The 26,264-nt window shown below is 36.8% G+C and overlaps 1 protein-coding gene across 1 annotated transcript; it reads right to left on the reverse strand.

The window, feature by feature from the left end:
• Positions 1–1,697: 1,697 nt before the first annotated feature.
• LOC110690889 (serine/threonine-protein kinase STY8-like) lies at positions 1,698–18,326 on the reverse strand. Its single transcript, XM_021867792.1, has 12 exons — positions 17,585–18,326; positions 16,036–16,110; positions 15,829–15,924; positions 15,544–15,629; positions 15,335–15,455; positions 14,096–14,175; positions 12,712–12,774; positions 12,456–12,574; positions 12,155–12,240; positions 10,702–10,823; positions 9,024–9,138; positions 1,698–2,218 (listed from the first exon to the last, which is right to left on the reverse strand). Exons 1-12 carry the CDS (start codon positions 17,981–17,983, stop codon positions 2,153–2,155), a joined length of 1,428 nt encoding a protein of 475 aa, XP_021723484.1. The 5' UTR covers positions 17,984–18,326; the 3' UTR covers positions 1,698–2,152.
• Positions 18,327–26,264: the final 7,938 nt, after the last annotated feature.

Here is a 26,264-nt window from a genome sequence, read left to right on the forward strand (position 1 = left end):
TGTCAATAGGATGTCAAGATAACAACAGTTACCAACTTATCGCTGCCCAGAAGATTTCACAGCAGTATCCAAAAACAAAAAGGGTGTATTGTTCTCATCTTTGCAACAAAAATTCTGCAAGTCAAATCCAAACTTTGTAGCTTGTCATCACATGTGCAGATTCTGTTAGGTGACTAAATAAGCAATGTCATATAAACTAGCATTTTTGCCCGTTCAATGCACGGGTTATAAACTTATAACTTATGTTATTTTTACATAAATGAATGTTTTTCAATAGTTAAAACTACGAATTTCTTGTTACATGACTTTTGAGGTGAATGCTGCGAAAAAAAAAAAAATGAGGGTGGAATTGTGGAAGAATATGAAGAAATTTAGTTAAGCATATATAAATGAATATTGTAGAATATGAAATGAAATACTTCGTATTAGTTTAAAGCTATATTTTGAGTTTAAGAGATAAAAAGACTTATTTTTTTATTATACTTCATATGTTTATGTAATAGTTAATTCAACTTTATTCTATCATGGTAGAAATGAAAACACTTCATTTTCTTACTTAAATGTGCAAGTTACGCATAAAGACTTTAACATTATGTGATATTTTTAAGGAAAATTTTTAAATTACCACCCAAAAATGTAATCATTTTCGAACTAACCCCCCGTTTAATTTTTTATTTTAAATTACCACCCCTTAAATTAAATAAATGCTCAGATTACCATCCATTTCAAAAATCCGGTAGATTTTTCGTCTGTGGGCTCCATTTAACGCTTATTTTGACCCCTTTTTCCCGATTTTTCTCTTTAAAAACGTTCTCCTAACTTCATCAATCGGAAATGTCAGAATATATCGTTTCATTTTCACGGATCGAAGAAAGATACAGAGAATTTTCGATTTTTTACTTAATTTGAATTCCATATGATATTCACAATAAAATACTAGGAAACTTAAAATGAGAGCTTCTTTCACGCATGCATTCTCTATCCCATTGTCGGAACAAAAATATGGGATGCATGGATATAGAAATAGTTGGTACAGGAAACCACACTATCATCGCAATCTTATTTGATAGATAAGATCGAAATGCATTCCGTTTTGGAATCAAAGAAAACAAAGATATGGAAGATGGCTTTTTTAGGTTGTGATTTGAAATAACCACATTTTTCTCTTTGAAATTTGGTAGAATTTGGTGAAGGAAATGTGAATTAAAGTTTAGAGAGAGTTTTTAAAGAGAAAAATTGGGGAAAAAAACAGTCAAATGCGTCAAAATAAGTGTTAGGTGGGGCTTACAGATGGAAAATCTACCGGATTTTTAAAATGGTTGGTAATGTGAACATTTATTTAATCTAAGTGGTGGTAATTTAAAATAAAAAATTAAACGGGTAATTAGTTCGAAAATAATTACATTTTTGAGTGGTAATTTAAAAATTAACCTATTTTTAATTTAGTTTTTTTTAAAAAATATTAAAAAGGTAAGAGAAGTAACATGTGGCATATTGAATGAGTTCTAAGGACATGTGGTATATGAATGATTGTGGTTTGAGTTTTTAAATACTAAGTATAGATATAGATATAGATATAGATATAAATATTGATATTGATATTGATATAGAAAGATTAGACATCGTTTCACAAAGAGGTGCCGAAAGAATGTTCTGCATATACCTGGTACAGAACAAATGGAAACAGATTCACAAGGTAAAATAACAGCACAATTGGTCTTCTATCAACTCCAAGGAAGAGAAATTTTACACTGTAAACAGGAAGAGGGTCAGGTCAACCTCAAAAAATCGAGTAACTTTTAGTAGCAAGACTAAACATTCATTCTACACATGTAGATACAAATGGTTGTGTAAAAATTCTCCTGTACTGCCCTTCAGCAATAATGTCAAATATATTCAATAGGATCAAACTATAAATCATGATTTACAGAATATGAGGGCAGACGGAGTTACTGTTACAGTGGAAGTTCCAACAATTAGCAATAATAGGATTGGTTTTGATCCAGCTGACTGTTTCTTAAGCATGGGCTTCAGATAAAACCTGTTAAATGGCTTCTGCACTTTCAACTATTTAATTTCAATTTTCAATTGATGGGCAATAATGTTCTAGAACCTGACTGTTACTGAATTAGTCGAAAGTAATACAGGGCAGTCACATAGCATAAGATGAACTGCCAAGGCTGGATTCATTTCTTTGAAAACATTTGAGTGGTCTGACCTGTAAACATCAGGGACAGAAATTATAGAGTAGTATAGTTTCAGGATCACAAAGTCATCAAATACAGAGGGAAAACACACAATTTCGATAATTAAGATAACAAAACAGATACTACATCAAGTTCCATAACAATGATAACAGCAACAGTTATTCCCTAATCAAAAGAGATCAAAGAGTTATTCAACATAAACTGAGCAGAAAAAGATACATCAGTCAAAACATTATATAGGGGGGGGGGGGGGGTACGGCCAGCAAGATCTGCCTCATTTATTTCATATCATTGTCAGTGATTTATATAAAACACGCAAGTGATTTATATAAAACACGCAAGTGTTTTCAATGCAAAACACACCAGTGATTTCAGTTTCGATATGAAAAAACTTCTTCATACCATAATACCAAACTACAGTGCCACACCATCACCCTGGTTCCTCTGATCGTCACACAGGATCCCTGCCTTGGTCCTGGTATAATAGGGATGGACCCAAGCAGTTTTACTCATATTTATGTAGTACCAAAGGTACTTTAGCCATAACCCTTGCATTGCATTATTGTAATGTGGCTTTTTCATCTCGTTCTAAGATCAAAAAACAATGCACTGGCGAGACATTAGATTCAAATCATTACAATTCAAAGTAGGAGAATTGCCCATTGAAAACTGTCGCACTTTTACTTTGTACATGCGAAGAACCAGCGACTCCGTGAGAAACTGGGAGCCTCTATTGCTTTTAACCCACTAAGCTATCTCACTGCAGAGCTATTCCTCAAGGATTAGGGAGTGTTTGGTTCAAGTAATTTAGGTACGAAATATATATAAAACCCATACTTTGTGTTTGTTTGAGAAAATTATAATTTCCAAGTACATACCTCAAAGCCACAAGGTTTGGCTCATACCACACAAGGTATGGCTCATACCACACCTTTAGGCAACAAATAAAAGAAAATTATCATTCTCGAAAAAACCAAACACATGGTATTAAGTATCAAGTTCCAACCCAACACCCGTATCTCATTCCTGACTTCAAACCCATACCAATTTATGCATCAAATAATAGAAAGATTAGTAGAATTCAGTCTAATTTCTCACAAAAAAAAATAAAATTTGTAACAACCATAGTAGGAATGATCAGGCAAATTTTTAACTGAACTCTACTAATCTTTCTCCCAGGGAATTGAGCCAAAGAAAGCAGCAACAGGGACATCAATTGGGATGAGCTTACTATGTACAAGCACTCATGGTTAGAAGCTATGATACTTTACTGGGGTGACCCAATAAAGTAATTTAATTTTAAAACTCTTAATTTTTACTTGGATGGTCTTTCCTTTTCTCACTTTACACAACTTTTTTCACTCTTTCAACCGATTATCTTGTTTGTCCCTTTTTCTATATCGGATGGTTCCTTATGACGATTCAGGTTATCCGATCCCAAAATCATTAAGAGACTAAGGCTTTGTTTGTTGTTGTTGTTGGGGTGACAGTCCATGGATGTGTTGATCAAGTTGGAGAAACGGAAGCTACCAAATAGGGTCACTATAAGAAAATAGTGAACTTAAAAGATCTATTCATAACTCTACCCAATTCCTTAATACTTTCCAAGGTGATGAAAGAGATTTAGATACAGGAGGGTGACACAATCTGGGAGAAAATCACAAAACAAGTAGTTTCTTTGGCGGAGGGGGGGGGGGGGTTGAGGGGCAGATTCAATCAATTAATCAAAGCTTTAATCCCATAAGTGGGGTGGCTACATGAACCAAAAGTGATTATTCCGTGAGGTCATCAACAATGTCAGCATGAGATCACGTAACTAAGTACAATGTAAAAAAGCAAAGAGAATGCAAACTAAATCCTGGTTAGTCGCACTGAAAAGGAAAGTTGAAAAACAGAGAACGGCACAAGTTGACTAAGAAAGAAACTACAAAAGCAATGCTGGGTAGCTCAGGGTAGAGTTTAAATAGATATCAAACTAGAGTTTATATTGGACACAGGAGAAAAGCAAATTTTCATATTCACCAGACTTATGAGATGCACTTTCAGCAAAAAACAAGGGACTTGGTTCAAATAAGATGCATCAAAGATGAAGGAGGCTGATCCAAGTCGATACGAAGAAAAGGTGGCATATATTTACTTTCACAGTTGTTTACAACAAGATAGGAAATAGAACATATATTTGGGGAGGCTGAATGGAATGGAACTAAAGTAAAAATATTACTTTACGTTATTTAATCACGAAGGAAGAATAACAAAGAACATTGAATAAGATAAAAAGTGGGAAAGGTTAAAATCTTATGAGATATAAGGGTATGGGTTTGTTGCAGATAGATTCCATATGAATGAAGACTAATGACAGTAATCTTTGTATAAGAACATCAAACATATACAATATTACTACAGACACAATAAGGGCTTGTTTTTATTGACTTAGCTGAATTGAACTGAACTAATTAGAGCTAAGCTGAACTGAATATTTTATGAGACAAAGAAATTAGGAGCTGAAGTGAACTGAACTTATCTTATTAGAGCTGAACTGACTGAACTAAATAATATGATGAGAACAGGGCCTAAGCATGGAATTAAAAAGCGGTCGTTCCATTATATAACGGCCGCTTTGCAACGGGTTTGAGACTTACCGTTCCGTAAAAAGTCGTTATATAACGGCACATTGAAAATCACACCCAACTCGTCGCGACGACCGTTACGTAACGGTTGAACGGTGCGTTCTATAATTGTAGCGGCCGTTAAATATAGAAAAGCAATCTTCACACTGTTTGCGAAGAACAGAAAGCCATATGCCCACAAAATTGATCCATATTCAACCTTATTTCCAAATCTAAGGTTCGAAAATAAAACCCTAGATCTGTTAATTAACAACTAGACTAGCCATAAAAGGAAGAAAGAGATTGGGGCTTTAAGTCGTGGGAATTAGGTGAGCTGAAAGAAGTTTTCACTCTGCCAGATTTCTTTCCCGATGGTGGCTATTTGCAAGTCCTATTTTCTCTCTCCTCCCTGGTGCGGCTGGTCCTTGCTTGTATTCTCTTTTCTACCTTTTTACTTTTGTTATCACGTGGCCTTCTCTCAATTCTTTCTTTCTTTTTATTTAATTTTTTTATTAGCTTTTTCTTTCAATAAAATTAGTTTGGACTTTGGAGTACTATATTATGCTGACTGTAGCTCTTATTCTATTTGAGTGTAGCAAAAAATAAAGCCCAAATAATATTCAAATAATTTATAAATGCCATATTTCATATATTGGGCTGTATTTTAGGTACTTATGGCAACATAGTGAATTATATAAAAAATAATTAAAAGCTCAAAAAATGGCTTATGTGAAGTTTTTGAAAAAAATCACGCCGTAAAATCCGCGATCCGTTTTATTTGACCGTTACAAGCTGCTTTCGCGACAACGCGTCCGTTACCGCAAACGCGACCGCGATTTTTTTCCTTGGGCCTAAGTAACTAATAATATGATGCTATAAAAGAGAGCAATCAAATTGACAAATGGGATATATCTACCAAATAGGCCTTTCTGATTTTGTGCCAGCAAGACACAAAACAGATGTCAACTACCTTCTTAAGCGTTTGAGAGTACTGTCAAAGGATGACAGAAAATTTTCATTTAATTCCTTCCACACCGTACACATCAGGGATCTGGCTGAATTTTTATTTTTTTTTTAATTGACTTTATAGTGGGTCAGCAAAATTATACTAGTAAGATGGAGATGAGGATAAAAAATTCTATGCTCCAACATTTTGTTAGTGCAAAAGACAACTCAGCCTCATGCTAAGGTAAACAGGTCAATACAAAAAAAAAAAAAAAAAAAAAAAAAAAAAAAACTATAGGAGAGACCCCAATAATTGACAATCCAACAGGACCTCAACTAGAGAAAATTATACTAGTACACAAAATTCCAGATAAATACCATTGATATAGACTGACGGTGAAACGTATTTCATGTACTTTGATGACTGGATGATGTAATAAAATAATAGTATTGTCATTACTATGAAGTATAAACATATGTATATTTATATTCCCAACCTAAGTCGACATAAAATGTCCCCCAGTAGAAGTATGTACTTGTTAGACAAATTTTACAGGACAATGGGTTCATACAAATTTATACACTAATTTTACTATTTATTAAAGAATTCAGACACATAATAACATACTGGCTGCACCATTACAACAAAGCAAGAAACCCCCTCCCCCCTCCACTTCAGTTGCAACATTAGAACTTTGGCACTATTCATACTCTCCCCTATTACGAAAATTTTTGATTTATACAAAAGCAAAAATTAAAAAAAAACGTGTGGGATCTTTTTGGATTTGTCTCAATGTGTACTTTATTAAAACCTAAATATTTTTTTAAACACACAATAAAAAACATTAATATTTAAATTGTGCATTGGCAAGCGTGAAACACTTAGTGTTATAAGTTTTGAGCGGAGAGAGTAAATTATTATTAATAAATATGTATACCATTATGACCTTATTCAATATAAAGTAGTTACGATCTTTTGTGATTCTGTACAGTTCATAACAATCCAATTAACAATGCTATACAGTCCTTTATGATTTATGATACTTTTGTGTAATTGGATACAACTGCTTCATTGGGATCAATGAGATCACCAGTTTCTTTAATGAATTTGATAAGGAAAAATGGAAAAGAATAATCCCACCGTTAACATTTCTGCTCAAAACAATCCCACCTTTGTATAATCTCGTAATAATCCCACCTTTATACTCCATCTGCTCAAAACAGTCCCTTAACCGGTTTGTCAAATTGGTAGCCAGTTGAAAAGGGTAACACACCACATGTCATATTTTAATTGGTCCTTTTTTTTAATTAGTTTGAAAAAACAAAATTAAAATATTTTTTTCAAAAAAAAAAGCATTCCCCTTCCCGATCCCCACCTGAACATCAACCTAACTCCTCTGCCGCCTGCCAGAGCATCCCTTTACCCCCAACCCCTCCATTCCCCGATGAACAACAAACACGGACAAATGGACAATGAGCTCTCTCTAATGGCATCAATGGCGACAGCGCTGACCTCAACGAACCTGTTCATTCTGCCACCTCCATTAACGACCTTAATCACAGGATCAAAGCTTTGGAGAAGGTGAAACCCTATTTGGAGACAAAAAAAAATCAAAATCGAAGGCTAAAATCAGTGAATTACAAGCTGAGATTAGTCACTGAAGGCTGAAAACGCCGAGTCGGAGTTGAATCTTAGGACGGCGGAATCCATAGCTAACTGATTTTAGTCTTGTACCGCTATGCGCAAGTGTTTCAATATGCGTGGAATTTAGTCAGATGCGGTAGGATTCGAACTAGGGTGGGAGTTTACAATCCGATGCGCCGGGGTCTAGTGGGGTGAGGTTTAGGTTTGGCGGCATGAGAATCAGATCAGGTCGGAAGGGATAAGATTTCGGGTAGGGATGAAGATGGAGGTGGTTGTTGCTTGCCTGCGTAAGAGATTCGGGTTGGGTTTCCGATTTGATTTTGTTTAGAGGCGGTCACTGGGTCAGTTTGGTCCAGGTTGGTCCAGTGGATGTCTAGTGGATTGGGAATCTCGAGATGGAGCCATGGAGGTCCGATGGGGTGGGGGCAAGTGATGTTGCGATGAGGTGGTGATCATGGAGGGTAGGTGATGGTCATGATGGGGTGGCCATGGTAGAAGATGGTGAGGTGTGAAGAGAGAATAAAAAAAATCAATAATATATACTAAAAGACACACCAGCAATGACACGTGTCATCTCCTGGTGTGTCCTTAGTTTTTTTATTTTTTAATTTTTTTTTTGAAATATTTTTTTAAGAATCAAAATTTTCTTACATATATAAAGTATAATAGAAGATTTGATGCGTCTTTCTAAAAAAATTATTGACAACTATGACTTAAATTAAGCAAAAAATAAAATAAAAAACAATATTGTAATACTCTTATCATATTTGTGACATATGGATTATTTGTTTTAGGAAAGACATACATTATATATGTACGTATTAATGTATTATATATGTATGTATTATGTATGTCGTACGTAGTATGCACTACGTTTATTACAATAAGATTATATATTTTCTTAATAGAAGCTAAGCTACAAGTTTCAACAATGAAATGCCCATATCAAATCAACTAATGAAACTTTTGTTATTTCTTTGAATTATTTGTGACTAGAATATTAATCAATTAATACTATAGTATAATTAACTATTAATACTTCAATAAAAGTTTCCAAGACCGGCACATGTTGATTATTATTAGTGTGATTTTTTTTTTTTTTTGCCAAATTTTGTTGTTCTATTCAATTGGTATGAATATAACATACGAAAATATTTTTTTTTTTTTAATATAGTGTTAATTTTAAAAATAGTTATTGGAAATTACAATATAATGTTAATTTTAAAAATATTGAATGAAAATTACCGTGCAGGGCACGGGAGCTAACCTAGTTATTAAAAAAAATTTACCTGTTAAATAGGTTTTAGGTAAAATGGCTTGTTTTGAAAAGATGCGGTATAAAGGTGGGATTATTACGAGATTATTCAAGGGTGGGATTGTTTTGAGTAGAAATGTTAAAGGTGGGATTATTCTTTTCCATTTTTCCATTTAATAATTAATACCATTTTTCTTTTGAAGCTAAAGTCATGCTACACTTCTTTGCAAGATGAGGACAGTCACAAGGCCTCACACCTATCTCTGATCACCACAACCCGTTCTCCTTGCTCAGCTCAATTCCCCAAATGATGAAATGCATATAAGTAAAACTGTAAAAGGTGCAAGAAAGAAAAGAGACGGCACCTTTATCCAACGCCTCTTGTGACCAAGGTTACTGTATATATGGTCAAGCCTCGCAATTATTTCTCTGAAAGTAGGCCTTTTTGTGGGATCTTCATTCCAGCACACTTCAATTAACCTGATTGCAGAGCACAACAGACCTTATTTGCTTGACAAAACTGATTAAAATTGATAGGAACTTAATACCAAATCAGTTTCATCACATAAAAGCACCTCCAAACAATGCAGGATAATCTTTCACAAAGAAAAGAATAAAAAAAAAAATGTTTGACTTTATACAACACATAAAATATTTACACTTTGTTTGGATTGAAGGATATGGAGGGAAAGGAAGGGAAGAGAAATGGAGGGATATATTATTTTTCATTTGGATAACAAATGAGGAAGGAAGGAAATTGGAGGAGAGAGAAATGGAGGGATTAAATTGTAAGAAATGAATCTCTCCAACAAGGCAAAAATGGAGAAATTTAGAAGGAAAACTCATCAATATTTCCTCCCCTTCCCCTTCCCCTTCTTTTCCTTCTCCAATATCACTGTTACTGATGAAAATCAAATGGCATTAGAATGACCCTACTAGATTTGCTCAGAGCTCTATATTACTAGGCTTTCTAGAGCTCCTAAGGCATGCCACAATCACAGGTATGGCATCTAGCCAAAAGCTTAGAGAATAAACCTTAATATATACAATACGATAAGTGTTTTGATAAAATTAACCTTAATATATACAATGCGAAAAGTGTTTTGATAACTTCAGGTCTTGCTAGGCTTATTTTAGTAGTAACAAGCAGCAGACCTATCAAAAGGGTTGAGTTGGGACAGGTTAGTTTGGCATTGACTAAGTACAGGTCTAATTTCAGTTGGGTTATAGACTGTTTAAGCCTCAAATTACATATATTTTTCGGGTTGTTTTAGGCATTGGATTGAAAATTTGTGATCAAGACACCAATTTTCAATAGAATGTGATCAGGTTCCTCAGCCAAGTCGGCAAGTCAATTATTGAGAGGAATGGGTACTAGAATTTCTCCTCCCATGGAGCTTTCTAGATGTTGATTCTGTAAGCATGTAAACAACATCCAACCTGGTTGATTTTAAAATAACGAAGTCATACAAAGCAAATACAGAGTATATGACGACAAGTGTAGACAGCGGGTACTTGGACTGACAGAAAACTTTATGTTTCAGAAATCACTAAGATTGTACAATAAAATTTCTTATCATAGTTTTGCAAATAGAATCCGTCAGCTAGATAATTCACCAAAGGATATTTCTAACACATACCTTTCTTAATGACTTAATTCAGCTATTGTAGGAACCAAAGTATTCCAATAGTCACATAAGAGGAGTATGATACGAAAATCTTTAGTGAATTCATAGTTTTATACACTGTATAAGAGGATCAGGATTCAGGAGGCTTGGGGGGGGGGGGGGAGGATGAGACAAGATTTACATGCAAACTATGTTGATGAGTACATACAAAAAATGACCACTTAAAAGCATTTTCCTTAAAGATTACTACATATTTTGAAATTATGTAGTAGGTAGAGCCATGCTAAAAGCCCCCACTTAAAACATCCATGTCTTTTTCTTATCATATAAGTTCGGGGCATGAGTTTTTGCTATGAGGAAGATAGGATAGAATGTAAAATAATAGGGTTAATACATGAGGAAAATGTACACTTACTCTTTCAATCGATGTGGATATGATTTTCCTGAAGCTTTAAAAGGTGGACGCTCATTTGCAGCATATGCCTCTTGAGCATTTTTGTCTTCCTTTGAAGCAAATGGTGGACAGCCTTCAATCATCTATTAAATCACCAACAACCCCGTTACACATATCAGAGTCCCAATAAATATATGGAAAAACCGATCAAAAGATTACATATGCAATTGAATATACCATGTGCACAATGCTTCTCATTATACTAGACATCACACCCTAAAGCTTATAAAGCATGCTCATAATTTTCTCATTAAATTGATGAAGTTGCCATAAACATGGGTGAGAGAGAGTGAGGGTGACTCCTGGCTAGAGAGAGAGAGAGAGAGGAAGTGTGTGTGAGTGGGAAAGCAATTTATAGATGACATTACCAAAATAAATATACATGACATTTATTTGTAAACAGGAAATATCAATTAAGAATCAACTCAGTGCCTAATCAATTACTGAAAAAGAAAGCATTTTTGTCATAGAACCACATGTTTGCATGACAAATACTGACGGACCAAATGGTTTCCAATTAGAATTCCAAAGGAGTCTTCATGAATCACTTCTACACTTCAGTAACAAAGCTTTGATTTCTACATAGCAAAAGTTTAGTGCCTCAGTTGGAAAACTAAAGAGAATGCTCACAACTTAATGGCCCTAATCTTTAAAGGAATATAGGCAGATCTTCATAGAGCGTGAGCATGAATGAAGGTTTCAAACAATTGCTAACACACTAATCTATATTTAGTAACACATACACATTAACAAGAGCATTAAGGCATGAGTAAAAATTATACTGCAAATCCCCACAATGTTTCAGTTTACTCAGAATTTCAGAAATAATATCTAGTAACACAAACACATGAACAAGAGCAACACAAGTCATTATAATTCTGCATACTACAACCCAAGAAACATAACCTTTACAATGTTGAAGAAAATAACTCATCAAAATCAAACTCAGTAAGAAAATAATGCAAAAATGAGAGAGAAAAAATAGATGGATCAGATTTATGTGTCCTTATGATGACTGGATTGTATTTCTTACAATACTGCTTTATGCACAAATGATACCTATAAAATTGAAGTATTGTATTCAACTCCAATATAAGAAAATGGTAGATTATTAATAAACAGCAGAGGCAGCTACAGCCCCTTGGTCCTTGGAACAGAAAAACCTTTCCAGGATACCAAGGTATATGGTAAGTTGGTAACAAGATATCTCACATGATTTTGACTAATACAAAGAGAAAATTAATCTTTGGGGTATCAAGTTTTATCATTAAAATGTGGTTTCCCATCCTTAGGGATTAAAGATTTGATACTTAAAGCTTCGACACTTTTGTAGTTGTATTTTGTATGCAAGACTTCTACTTGCAAACATTAATAACAATAAATAGATAAACAAACTAACTAAAAAAAAAATTACCTCTTGAAGAATTAAAGCAAATGAAAATACATCAACTTTGGTGTCATAATCTTCATTTCGGAAAAGCTCAGGTGCCATATACCGGCCTATTAGGGAAATGAAAGAAATATGACATTACTGATCATGTGCATGAGAGGATATATACTTTGTTTCTTTTTTAGAGTCTTATTGGGAATCTAACACAGTTTTCTAATGCAAGTGTAATAACAATATCTCTATGTAAGTACAACAAAAAACTCTAACAATGATGGATATATTTCATACATATATATTAACAATCAGAATAACAAATAGTACTCACATGAATATTCTTCACAAGATATGGGTCGGTTCCTTTCAACTCCCTTGGAGACTTTAAGCAGTTTGCTCACTCCAAAATCAGCAACTTTAAGATGCCCAGAATCGTCACGCAATATGTTGCTGTCATCTTGTTAATAGCCAAAGTTAGAAAGTTTGGAAATTTTAATATGAACAAAGATCTGTCAGAGCAGATGTGAAAACGCCAATCCAACATGAGATCAAATTTGAAAGAACATTTGAGGTGGAGGAAAACTCACGAAGGTTCAAGGTCACAATGGATTATTGGATGTGGTTTGATCTCATGCAAATAACTCATCCCCCTGAAAAACAAGGATCATTAACAATCAGTCACCCTTAACCCTGGAGCATCACATACCGGGGCTACTTTAAAAGGAAAGGCAACAAATACTATTTGTTGAAATTAGCTGTAGTTCTCTTAGCAAGTCATCTCAGATAGAAGGACTAGACTACTGCCAAAATACTCCAGGATGGTTCAAGATTCATTTGAAAAATATGACATTAGTGCATAGGACGATTAATTAACAGACACTAATCAATAGATATAATCAGAATGACATACTTGTTTTTAACCCATGCTACATGCTGGTTTGTTTATATGACTTTAATATTCCCTCCATCCCCCAAGAGAATCACAATGATAAATTCGTTACATGCAAAGCCAGGTAAAATTGTACCACGAAATCTAATATGGAATAACATGGTTTAAAAATTTTAAATTAGTTATCTTCACCATGTGCTCTATAGTTTTTGACAATTTTGCCTGGTACCCTACTGTAAAAGATACAATGCACCTAATATACACTATAACTTCCAAGTTGAGACGAAAGTAATGGACATCAGCGCACTACCTGCGCTTGCAAGGGGTATAAAAATTTCAAAAGGCAAACTGGAGGCTTCAGTTGGTTCAGTGGATAGTTGGATACCTTTCAGATTCAGATACTATTTCAAAAGACAAAATCTCTTTAACAAAAAAAAATTAAAAAAAATAAACTGAAGGGTACCTAATCAACCAAAAGCAACCTTAGGGGATTCAGGTGAAATTTTTTTACTTTATTCAGTTACCCTTCAGATTCAGTTACTACTTCAAAAGACAGGGAGAGCACAGGACCGGACTCACTAAAGTACAATATTCTGCAAAGTTCCCAGCATAGGGGGAAAAACTTTATGGGGGGGCAGCTTGCCTGGCTGTCCTGTGGTGGATAAACTGGATATTCGAGGAGCAGGACATCTAGTTGGTAATCCTTGATAGATAGTGTTGTTTCTTGCTTTGTTATGGTGCTTTTCTGGTGGATTGTTTTCTAGCTGGATTACGTGATGTATAGCACGAGTAACTCACTAATATTTTTACATTATGTTTCTTCTAGCAACAATATTTTGCACATAAAAAATAAAAATAAATAAAAAAATAAAAAATAAAAAAAAAAACCCAACAACAACAACAACTTTTTCATCCATCTTTAAAGCAACTTTTGACAGCTTGTGGATGTTGACAGAAGAAATATCCCATATTCAACCAACAAGTTTTAACATCTACATCTCAACAACTAACGAGCCAGAAACAATTACTAAATGCTACATGAAAAATCAATATCCATTGAGGAGGAATTAGAGAAGTTAGACCTTGCAATGTCAAGGGCAAATCTCACTGCTGTTTTTGGTTTTAGCGCACCATTGTCTTTCAAGAACTCACAAAGGTCTCCCTGTAGGATACACAACAAAGCAACAAGTAAACGTCAATTACTCGTTAGAATAGCACAAAATCGGTAATTTCCATATACAGTCCATCATCTTTACACAAATAGGTGCATATATACTCTACTAAAGCAATTAGGTGTACGATTATCAATCAAAGAAAAGGACCATAAGGGACCAATTCTATAAACCACTCCCTTCGTCCCATAATATAGCGCTTGTTTCTATTTTATCATGGGTATTAATTAAGGGTAGTGGACAGAGTGTGTAATATTCCTAAAAGTAGAGGTATTTTGTATGGGAAAATAAAAATAAAAATATATGGGTATTTTATATGAGGAAAGGTAAAGAAATAGATTATGGCACAAAAGTTGGGGATAAGTTGGGGTATTTTATAAGGGAAATGTAAATAAGTTGAGAATTATGATAAAAATATGTAAAGTAAAAATCAAAAGATAAGCAACACGAACATCTTAGGACACCCAAAATGCAATACAGGCACTGTATTTTGGGATGAAGGAGATATAAACAGATTAAGGTGTAAAGGTGTAGGTCACTGAAGCTGTCTTAAGAGTATTTGAAAGGATTTAGCTTTTCTGGAAGGTAAATGCATGAAGTAAAATTTTAATGAACATCAGGGCAATCTTACATCTAACAAAAGGCCGCATTAAACAAAGCTAGGTGATACTATGTGTCTGGAAATTACCATCTTCATAGATAATTAAAATAAAGAAGTATTCGGCATTCCAGTGATTCCACATCAAAAGAATTCTAACGAAGTGACAACAGAAGAGTTTCCCGTAAATACTCCCGTTGTTCTGTTTTGTCTGTTCCATGTAGAATATTTTACTAGAAGAGAGAAAAACTTTGACCACAATTATTACATATTTATATAATTTTAATAACCAAGTTGAAGATATTGAGAATCAAAAATGTGCTTGGAAACTGTGTACAAAGTCAAATGGGAAAAATTTTGGTAAGGAGGGATTAGAGCTGAAACAGAAAGATGAGTCAGCCAGCAATAAATGTTTCCCATAAAACAATCGAGAACTGCCAAGATGAAATTAGAGAGTGAAAAGGTTCAGAAACGAATCTCAAGTTACAGAAATGAAACAAAAAACATTAAGAGATAAAGTGAATAGAACTAATGCAGAGTACGAGACTAACCTTGGGTAAGAACTCAGTAACGATCATCATCGGCGTGTGTTGAGTCACTGCACCCAAGAACTGAACTACGTTTGGGTGCCGGATTCTCTGAAGCAAAGAAAGCTCATCCCTAAATGCTCGTCTGCATTTTATCAGCAATCAAAAATATCAAATTAAGTATAAACATAAGAGGCACAAAATAAAAATAATACACAATTTAGAACACTCACAACTTTTCTTCATCAGTGAATACTTCATCCCCAAGTTTTTTGACAGCAACTTGTATCCCTCTCCATGATGCTCTAAGAAAAGTTCCCTAAAGGCCAACCAGAAAAGAAATTAAGCACATTTTTCAAATCATTTTTGACTGCAATAATATTGATTGCCATACTTATAGTCAGACCTACATTTCATTCAGATAGGAAGAACCTACATTGCCAGAAGCAATTCCGGTAAAATGCAAACTAATAAGCAATGAAAATTCAAGCAGAAAGTGAAATAAAATATAAGTTTACCTTGTTGATGTTTACACTTTCGCTAAAATCAATTTCTTGAGGATCAATCTCATATTCTGGGACATCACGGGCATTTTTGACATGCATAGGAGCCATCTATTTTACAGACACGCAAAAAAGGAGAAGAAAAGGAAGATATGTTAAGCCAAAAGTAGTGTGCAATCAACAACATAAAAGACTGCATTAGTGTTTAATTACATCACATACCGGAGGTTTGGCACCATGGTCCTCCAGAGCCTTCACCACCTCATGATTCTTGTAATATATAGCATCTGCAAGTGGCTGTTGGCCCAATCAAAGATTATCACAAATGACAAAATGCATGTATACACGTCGTATAAAACTAAATTTTTGTAAAAATCAATGAAGAAACAACTCCAAAGCGAAGATTGAACTTTCATGAGAAGTTACTGCTAAGAGACAAGCTAACATATGACATTGTCAAACCTACGTGTACTATGATAGCAAATGAACCTCAGATATCTTTTGAAACCAATATAATATCAAAACATACTAATGAACTGACCCCTAACATGACTCAAGGCTTCATAACTAAGTTATTCAAGAAAGAAAATTAAAATTTAATTGCTAACCCATACAAAACCTTCAGCAAGAAATCTAGCACATTAATTATGGTCAATATAACCTAGGTCCTAACATTAAACCCAACTTAGTTGAAATCAAACCCATCTTTCACAGCGTGAAAAATCTTTAAATTTGTGAGTAACTTGTAGCCATGTCACAAATAAGCTTGTACACTTCAACGATAATTTAATTTCTTAAAAGAAGGTACCCTCAATGGATAAAATAAAATCCTAGGAAATGCCCCAGGAGAATACTGAACAAACTACTTCACACTTTACAGACTCCCAATCCCACATGTTTCTGGTATAAATTGGTCCGTTGCCATTTCTTATTTTCCAAAAAACATTTCCAGGTAGCAAAATACTTCGAGTTATCATAACTTAATACAAAGAGAATATTTAAGCAATAAAATGGCTTGTTTGAAGGGTTAAATTTTATAATATTTTGCAACTTTCCACATATTTAAGCTTCATTGATCTAGCACAAGCATGACAGCTTCTGAATGTTCTTATACAATCTTAGTACCATCATTAATCTCAAACTCAAGTACTCAACCCTCACACTAATCTCCTTTAAAAAAAAAAACCTCGCACTAATCACACATCACCATAATAATTAATAGTGCAGACATCTGAAACTTCCTCGATACTCCCGATCACCACAAACTAATTCACCAATTACCTCTCATTGTATATCTTAACAATTCCTTAAAGAAATGCCAGTTAATTATCACTCCCAACATCAAGAAGCACCACATCCATAAATTATTCTTCCACCTATTATTTAAATCCAATATTATGCTAACAGGGCAAAACTACCATAAAAATTACAAACCACCAAACCAGAAATATGCTAAAAAAACACATTCAAACAACATTATAAGACAATTTTCAACAACCAATCCTAAACCCTGATACCAACATAATGGGGTCGGCCACATGAACCAAGATTATACACGACACCAAATCAAACATCAAAGAACCTTAAATCTAAACCAACCAATCAAAAAACTTCAAATTATATTGTGGTAGGCTGCGTAAACCAAGATTATCGAAGTAATAAATCAACCAACACCAAATTAATCATAAGATACCCTAAATTCAAACAAACAGATCAAACAAAATACTTCAAATATTAAAATTGAAAAAAACAATAAGTTAAGATGAATTACCGTACTACCCCAACGATCTTTAGGATCAACCTCAGCATTCATATTAATCAACAAATCAACAACATCCACATAACCTTGACAAGCAGCAACATGTAAAGGAGTACGATTATCCATATCCTTAAAATTAACATCAGCACCAGAATCTTCAACCAACTCCTTAATCCCATCCACATCTCCCTCATGAGCAGCAAACATCAGCTTAACACTCGCCGGAATCTCAATCTCCTCAGGCTCCGCCGCACCATCGGAAGATCCATCCGTCAACTCAATCAACGGCAGTCGGAGATCGTCGTTGGTGTCGTCGGAAGTTACGGTGGTGGTGGTGGTGGTGAGTTTGTCGAGGGCGGCGTAAGAAGATTGACGCCCGAGAGGAAACCTAACCGCCCCCGGAGAATCCATTTTCCGGTGATCGGAAAGGTGAGGAGAGAGAAAGAGAGGGAGAAAACGGAGGTTTGAATTTTGGGTTTTTTTTTTTTTTAATTGGGATTGGGCTATATATGCGTCGGTAAAATTGGGGAAATGTTGGGGAGAAAAAGAAGGGGGAGATGTGAGGTGGTGGGTGGAAAGTACGAGGGGTTGACTTTTTGACTTTGGGGAAGAAGTGGGGTTGACGGGGTTAAATGGCGCGTCAAATGTGGGGAAAACAATTTATATTGGGTATTGCGCTTGGTCGGAGGGACAAAACAATTTTTATACAAAGTTAATACTCCCTCCATTCCACAATTATGTTCCTGTTTTGAATCTTTGACTTTTTTAAGAAAGAGAGAATCTTCTAAATTTCTCTTAATCTATAAGAGCAAATATAGTCATGTGGGATCTAGTTTGATTCGTCTTGGTGAGTAGATTATTAATATCTAACTTTTATAATTTTTACTAGTGTGAGATTAAAGATATTTGCTGTCAAAGATGGGTAAAATTTTACATCGATTTACGAAACAGGAACATCATTATGAAACGGAGGGAGTACTACTCAACTTTGGGCTTTGTTGCAAATTGTGTACTCAACTTTCAATATTGGCAAATTGGGTACTATGACATGCGAATCTTCTTTTCCGGCAAATAACCTACACTATCAGGTTACCATATTGCATTCTAAAAAAGAAAAAAAAAAACTTAACCTCTTTCTCTCTCCTCTTTTGTCTCTTCCTTCATAACAAACCTCAATTTATTTTTCAATTCTGCAATAATATTTTCAATATTTCTACTTTTAATTTGCTCTTTGCACATTATTATTGGTGCAATTCGAAGTTTTTTTTATATTTATATTTAATATCGCAAATTTTCGGGAATTTTTTGCTTATGATCGGATTACAAATGGCACAATTTTTGGTGGAGGTAAATTTCTTTGTTTCTCTATTTTAACCATTGAAGATGCAAAATTGATTAAAATGGTTACTAAGGTTTTGAATTTTAGTAGGTATATTGTCTGGGATAATGAATTGAGTTGAAAAGTATTTTATTTTTGGTTAATGTTTTTAGTATATGGGAGAATTTGAATTGCCATTTATGTAGAAAAAATCAACAATTTTTTTTTGGACTACCACCACAGCACCACTGTATCCACACCCCCACGAAATTTCCACCTCCATGAAACCCACGCCCACAAATCCGCCCACCCTCACGAAAAACCCACAAATTCAACCGCCCCCACGAAATCCCTCAAAAATCCGACCACCTTCACGAACCCAGGCCAGGCCACCACCCTCACGAAACCTGGGCTAACACCCTCGAGAAAACGCCCTCATAACTCCAACCAACCTCACAAAACCGACCCAAGCCACGAAACGCACTCAAGAAATCCCCCACAAATTCAACGGAAACCACTATGAAAACCCTACAAGTTCGACGAAACCCACCATAAATTAGTTTCTTTAAGGTTGGAGAGAAAGAAAGTTGAGCTAAAAGAGGTTGAATAGGAGAGAGAAAATTGGGGAAAGATGAATTTTTTGGTTAATCAATTCAATTGAAGTTTTTTTTTTTTTTTTATAATTTTTTTTAAAGTTATTAATGCTTGGTAACCTGCTAACCTGTTGTTAAAGGTCAAAATTCAGGCAGTACCCAAGTTTAGTACCCAATTTTCCACAAACCAAACTTGAGTACCCAATCTGCAACATTGAGCAAAGTTCAGTACCTAGTTTTTATATTTACTCTTTTTATGCAATAGGGAGTTCTCTCTGTAAAATAGAGCTGATGCTACTTTTTTTTTTTTTTTGACAATGAGAACTTCATAAATAAAGAACAAATTACAACCTAAGAGAGCTACAAAGATAAATGAAAAACAGCCAACCACACCTAGCTAAACATACAAACATCAAAATAAAAACCTTGTATACCGTGACTGAGCCGATACACCTAAACAAACCCACAAGCGAGGTACGCCCTTTACCAGAACAGGGAACTCGAAGTGTAGAGTTAAAGCGGAGAAGCCTTGCAACATACCAAATACCACGTAGCCTGGACACCAAAAGGATTCTTACCAAAACCTTATCTTGGACCATACGTTGCCAACTAAACCAAACCCACCAAGACGGACAGAGAGTGTTATATGATACTAATGAAGGGAACCGAAACATGCATAGACGCCTAAGCAAAATTGCGGAGGAAATTGTGTAGACACACAAAACCCGAAAGCTGAAAGCACCCTGTAGCTAAAAATAGAACCCGTAACACGACTCCACTCCTAGGGTTCGAAAAACATAATGACCTCCTAAGAGTCCGGGAGCTAAACTAAGAGAGCCGAATTTTTCAACGACTCTGCCATGAGAAATCTTGCACCACCAAAATGCAAGTTGCTTTCCTATAATTCTACATATTGAGAATACAGGGAAATGGAGGACTTTGCTTACCCCAAACATTAAAGATGGGGAGCCTCCTTCAAGATAGAAATTAACGGCGATGAATGACTTTGTCATCACTAACACTAAAACTAACAATGGGATGATTATAACTGAATGGATACCCAAATCATCCCACAACTAAGAAGCAACAGGAAAAGCAATCAAACCACTCCCCTCATAAACACGTACTCCCCACAAACTTTGAATGCAGGGAAAAGCTTGCACAAATGAAGCAAGCCTCTGGAACACAACACAGAGGAAGCCACCTAAACTACCAGTAGAGAGATCCACATATCCAAAGTGAAAACTCCCCTACCACAATCCCATCCCGAAAAGGCAACCAAAAGAATCACCAACTTGACATCCCAGGTACCAATGAACCATACTACCCCTAAAAATAAGGGGATATCCGACCAACCAGACTGCATAAACAACAACACTTTGAAATCCTCCATACCAAGAACTATCCCTTTAAAATCCAACTCATAAACAAACAGAGTAAGAGAATTATTAAAAGCTAGGAAAAGAACAACACCACAAGAAAAATAAGCAATAATAACATAATTAAAACTAGACAAACCAAGAACAAAAGCTAAAACAACCAGAGCAAAGAAAAAGTGCAAAACTCACAAGAATACGTGAATCCTTAAAGAGCAAAGAACACCAAAAAAAGGACCTCACCGGCAAAACTAAACACCCTAACTAGTCGTCAAGAACAACGCAAGAAGACCCCTGATTTGGGTATTTTTACCCTACCAACTGGCCCAATCCGAGCCAGCCACGTGTCACTGGAAGGGGCGCCACCTTGGACCTTCCAGATGGTGACACCTGGTAGGCAGATTTAGCCCCCTGGGAATGGCGGTTTTCAAGGCCCAAATCCCAAGGGGCCCCTGCAAAAAACGGCATGCCCTTTCCTAGGGCACGAAACCCTAGAAAGGGCACACATTCCTAGGACCCTATAAATAGGGAACATTCCCCTCATTTTATGGGGATCTGATCTTTTGGACAACTTTTATGACATAACCTTGATTGAATATCAATCATTGTCTAAACTGTCACTCTCAAGAAACAGTACACCTGAGCTTGGAATCCAAGCAAATAACCTCTTTTCCGCACGTTTTCACTCCGAACATATACTAACTTAATCTTCGGAGGCGGACCACCGACCATCCGGCGGTCTGTTTGTTTTGCAGGTACAGGCGCCCCTTGCTGGATCCAGTCTTAGTGTTGTAACTCTACCGAGGGACAAAAAACCCCCAAACATTTGGCGTCGTCTGTGGGGAGAGTACCTCTAAGATTGCTTCATAAGAACCTGTACCGACTCCTGAGACCAATCGGCCTTCGGAAGACATAGTGGTACAGACGGACCATGATTCAGGGGACGACGCTGATGTCGAAACCTACCTGGGCCGTGACGGGTCCCTCATCTCTAGACGCATCCGCAATAAAGAAAAGCGGGAGCGTCACCATGATCAGGCGGGTCCAAGCAAGACTGCTGGACAACCAAGAAAGCCCTCAGGGCAGCCGGTTGATCCTTCCAAGGCGGCAGGATCAACCCCAGTCACCCAAGACGAACTCATGAAACTCCTGAGCAATCTCAGGGGTGAAATCAAGCAGCTTGCCACCAAGAAGTCGTCTACTCCTAGAAAGGAGCAGTCGGCCAAAAAGCCAACTCAGCCTGGCAAACAAAAGTCGGTCAGGGACCGCCAGCCGAATCCTCATCCTGCCCCTAAGGAGAAGGCTCGGCCTCAATTTGACCTCTCTAGACTCCATTTCCCATAAACGGGTACAAGAAAAGCCATTCAGCAAATACAGCCGGATGGTAGTAAGAAAACATTATTTGATGCTCGACATTACATCAAGCAGAAGAGAACCCAGCTATTAGAGTCGGCCTCTACGTCGACCTACCATGATAGCTTTCAAAATACGTCCATGAGGTATTCCCAATCTGTACATGAGACCCCAACAAGCAGCCCTCGGGTTCAGCTGGCCCTCATGTGATACAGTCGGCCCAGTACATGGCTTCGCCATTGTACCAGTCGCCTGCTTTACCATACATTCAACATGCCTTCTTTGGAGGCCAGGCGGCATGTGGCTATCAGCCCATGGACTGGCAGCTTAGGTTGCAGCACCTTGGAGATCAACCCTTTGCGTTCTCTAGGGAAATAGCCGAAGCCGAACAGCCGACCAAGGTTGAAAATGTGTTGGTTGGAACCTATGATGGGATCTCCAACCCTGAAGACCACCTGCTAGCATACACCCATCTCATGTATTTACAGGGGTTGGATGATGCCGCATGGTGTCACTGCTTTCCAGCCACCCTGAAGGGCATAGCCCAACAGTGGTTTGGCAATTTGCCGACTGGTTGCATCAACAGCTTTAAGACGCTTGCGTTCTTGTTTGCTTCTAACTTCTCTACGAACATCCCTGCCAAAAAGACAAGCCTTGATTTAGGCAATGTACAACAGGGAAATAGAGAAGGGATGTGTTCCTATGTCATGCGGTTCAATTTGGTGAGAATCCAGATCCATGGGATGTCTGACGAGGTCTCCTATACAGACTTCTTCAAGGGTCTAAAGGACGGGTCTACTTTCAAGATGAACTCGTCCGCAAACAAATCTTCACTCTACGAGGAGCACTGCGAGAGGCGAAAGCCTATATACAGGCGACCGAACTCTGCTCCTCCAGCAAACAGTCAGACTCAAAGAAGTTCGATCGACAAAAGGAGAGTCGGCCTGCTCAACCGGCTCCAAATCTAGAAGAGAGAAAAAAGAAAAAACAGATCTGGGCCGTTGATAACTCCGATCAGCCGGCCCAGAAGAAGAAGAAGAAAGAGTGGAAGTCGTACGTTCCAAGGTACGAGTTTCACAAGGACTGCTGCTCCATTCTCTTCGAGATCAAGGATCGGCTGACTCTTGAGAATCCGAATCCTATAAAAGAATCTGCTGAAAATCGGAACAAAACAAACACTGCCACTTCCATGAAGATGTCGGCCATGACACGAACGACTGCTTTAGTCTCAAGCGGGAGCTTGACTGTTTGGCCGACAAAGGACAGCTAAAGTCTTATGTGAAGTCCAAAGTGACTTCCAAGGCGAATATGGGGCAATCCAAGAAGAAGACTCCCCATCCTGCTATTAGTACCGAAACAGATGAAGATCCGGTATATACAATAGCAAGTGGATTCTCCGGGGGTGGCCCGACCATTCCGGGACCATCTGAGAAAGATGGTCAATTCTGTTGAAGATGGAGAGGTGGCAAGCACATCCGCCTTCCCTGAAGTCATCATTACCGAAAGGGACAGAGGCAAAGTCTGTCGACCGCATGATGACCATGTGGTCATTAAATGCAAAGTGGCCAACCAACTGGTTGGTCGAATTTTGATTGACATAGGCAGCTCCTCTGACCTCATCAGCCTCAAATGCTTATCCAACCTCAAGTACAAACCGGATAGCATGATGGAGGTTTCTCACACCCTTGTTGGGTTTGGGGGAGGACTTGTGCACCCAGTCGGACGAATTGATTAGCCCGTCCGCCTGGGAAATAAGGGAAGTGGTCGGCACATGACCATCCGTTTCCAAGTGGTTGAAGAGCTCACTATCTACAACCTCATATTTGGCCGACCCACTCTAAACGAGTGCAAGGCCATCATCATTCCTGCTCTCATGCTGCTCAAGTATGAGAAGGATGATGGAACAGTCGGTTCCCTCAACGAGGACCAGAAGACGGCTCGGGAGTGCTACCTCTCGGACGTCAAGCCCGCGGCCGCAGCAGCCGGCCGGGGCAAGCAGACAATCGACCTTGATGATATCAAGGAAGATCATTCGGCCCCACCATCCGGTAAGAAAAGAAAAATTGATCAGCTGATGGTGGTCAAAAAAGAAAAGCAATAGCAATCACTGACCGGAGAACGGTCAGATGATCTCCATCCCTAACCTGCTGGCGAACACATTGATATCCCTCTAGACGATTGCATTTGCTAAGCTGGGTGAGAGCCTGCACCAGCTGCTGAAAGAATTCAAAGACATCTTTGCCTTTGAAGTGGAGGAGATGCCAGGCATCAGCCCGGATCTCGCTGTCCACAAACTCGCTGTGGATCCCAAACGGAAGCCCATTTGGCAAAAGAAAAGAAACTACGGCGAGGAAAAAAGTCAGGCGGCTGCCGCCGAAGTAAAAAAGCTGCTAGACGCCAAGTTCATTCGGCCATGCAATTTCCCTGAGTGGGCGGCTAACGTTGTGTTAGTAAGAAATCCGAATGGAACTTGGCGCATGTGTGTTGATTACACTGACCTAACCAGAGCATGTCCGAAGGATAGTTATCCACTGCCAAAGATCGACAGTCTGGTCGATTCAATAGCCGGACATGCCCTGATGAGTTTTATGGACGTCTATTCAGGCTTCCACCAGATCCCCATGTGGAAAAAAGATCAAGAAAAGACGGCAATCATCACTGATCAGGGGTTATTCTGTTATACTGTTGTAGACACCTAAATGTGTCTCCCCAAAACCAAACCCAATGATGAATACCTTTCATGTAATTTGATTATCGAACAAAGCGAAAGTGTGAAAAGTCTAGTGATGAGGATGTTTTAATTAAAATATCTCTTCTTTCTGTTTTTAAAAATATTTCTTTTCTTACCCTATTTTTGAAAAACGTGCATTCCAGTTTAATTTGGTCCATGATATGTGTCCAATAATGGTGTAGTTGGATGGGGCTTGAAAACACCTTTCCAACGATATATTATAAGCCCAATTCCGATGAATAATGAGGAAGTTATGGCCAAAATACTAAACTGGGCCCAAAACGGATTTTACCTACGACCCAATGATCATGTGGAGGGTCCAAAAGTTTAATCTTATTCCTAAAATAATTAGGATTAATTAGAAGCTTCTATAATTTTCTAAAAGATCTTAATTATCCATTTTGAAAAGACAAGATCAAAGAATTTGAGTTAAATAAAAACTTTCCTTTTTTAAAACTTTCTTTTTTCTTAAATCCTAATTCTATTCGAATTTAAAGATGTTCAAAGACAGTCAGATATTATTTACGTGCCTCATAATATTTATCCAAATTTTATATGATTGGATAGATCTTGAAATTATCTTTCCAATGATATATTATAATATTAAATCCGAGTTATAACGAAAAAGATATGAATGAGATATGAAACTCTATCCAAATTAAAACTGACACCGTCCTACTATTTCGGCCATATTTTTTTATATACAAAATATTTTAATATGATTCTAATTGGTTTGGAAAGTAGACTTCAAGATCTTTCCAACGAAATATCATATGCCTTATTTGGACTTGTGGATCAAAAGATATGATAAAAACAAAATCCGCAGAAACTGCTGTCCATCGAGTTTTATTTCGATTTGAATTCGGATTCTTTTCTTATTCTTCGACCCTCTTTTTTCTCTATAAATAGTGGTCATATCTCCCCTTTTTCAATCATCAATTCTCTAATTCTCTCTCTCACCAACTCTCATCAAGAATTTCTTGATTCTCTCTCTTTCTCTAAACCAACTCTTTTACAAACACAATTCCTCATACATTAGCACTAGACACACCTAGCCAAGTTTGAAGTTGCCTTCGCCCTAGACGTGAAATGTTTTAATTTATGAGGGTTTGGTCCCAAATCTTTATTTCAATTATTTAATTTAATTGTTTTGTTTATGATTTTCCTTGAAGTTACTAACGTGTGCATTTTGTTATTAGAAAGAAGTACGAGGCATCCAAGTAAGTGCTTTTAATTGATTTATTGATATTATGATATAGAAATCATGCTTATGTTGTTATTATGATTCCTAGTGTCATGTTAGGGCGTTTTGATCTTCCTA

This window comes from Chenopodium quinoa, unplaced genomic scaffold (assembly GCF_001683475.1).
Source record: "Chenopodium quinoa cultivar QQ74 unplaced genomic scaffold, ASM168347v1, whole genome shotgun sequence".
In the NCBI taxonomy this organism is placed as follows: Eukaryota; Viridiplantae; Streptophyta; class Magnoliopsida; order Caryophyllales; family Amaranthaceae; genus Chenopodium; species Chenopodium quinoa.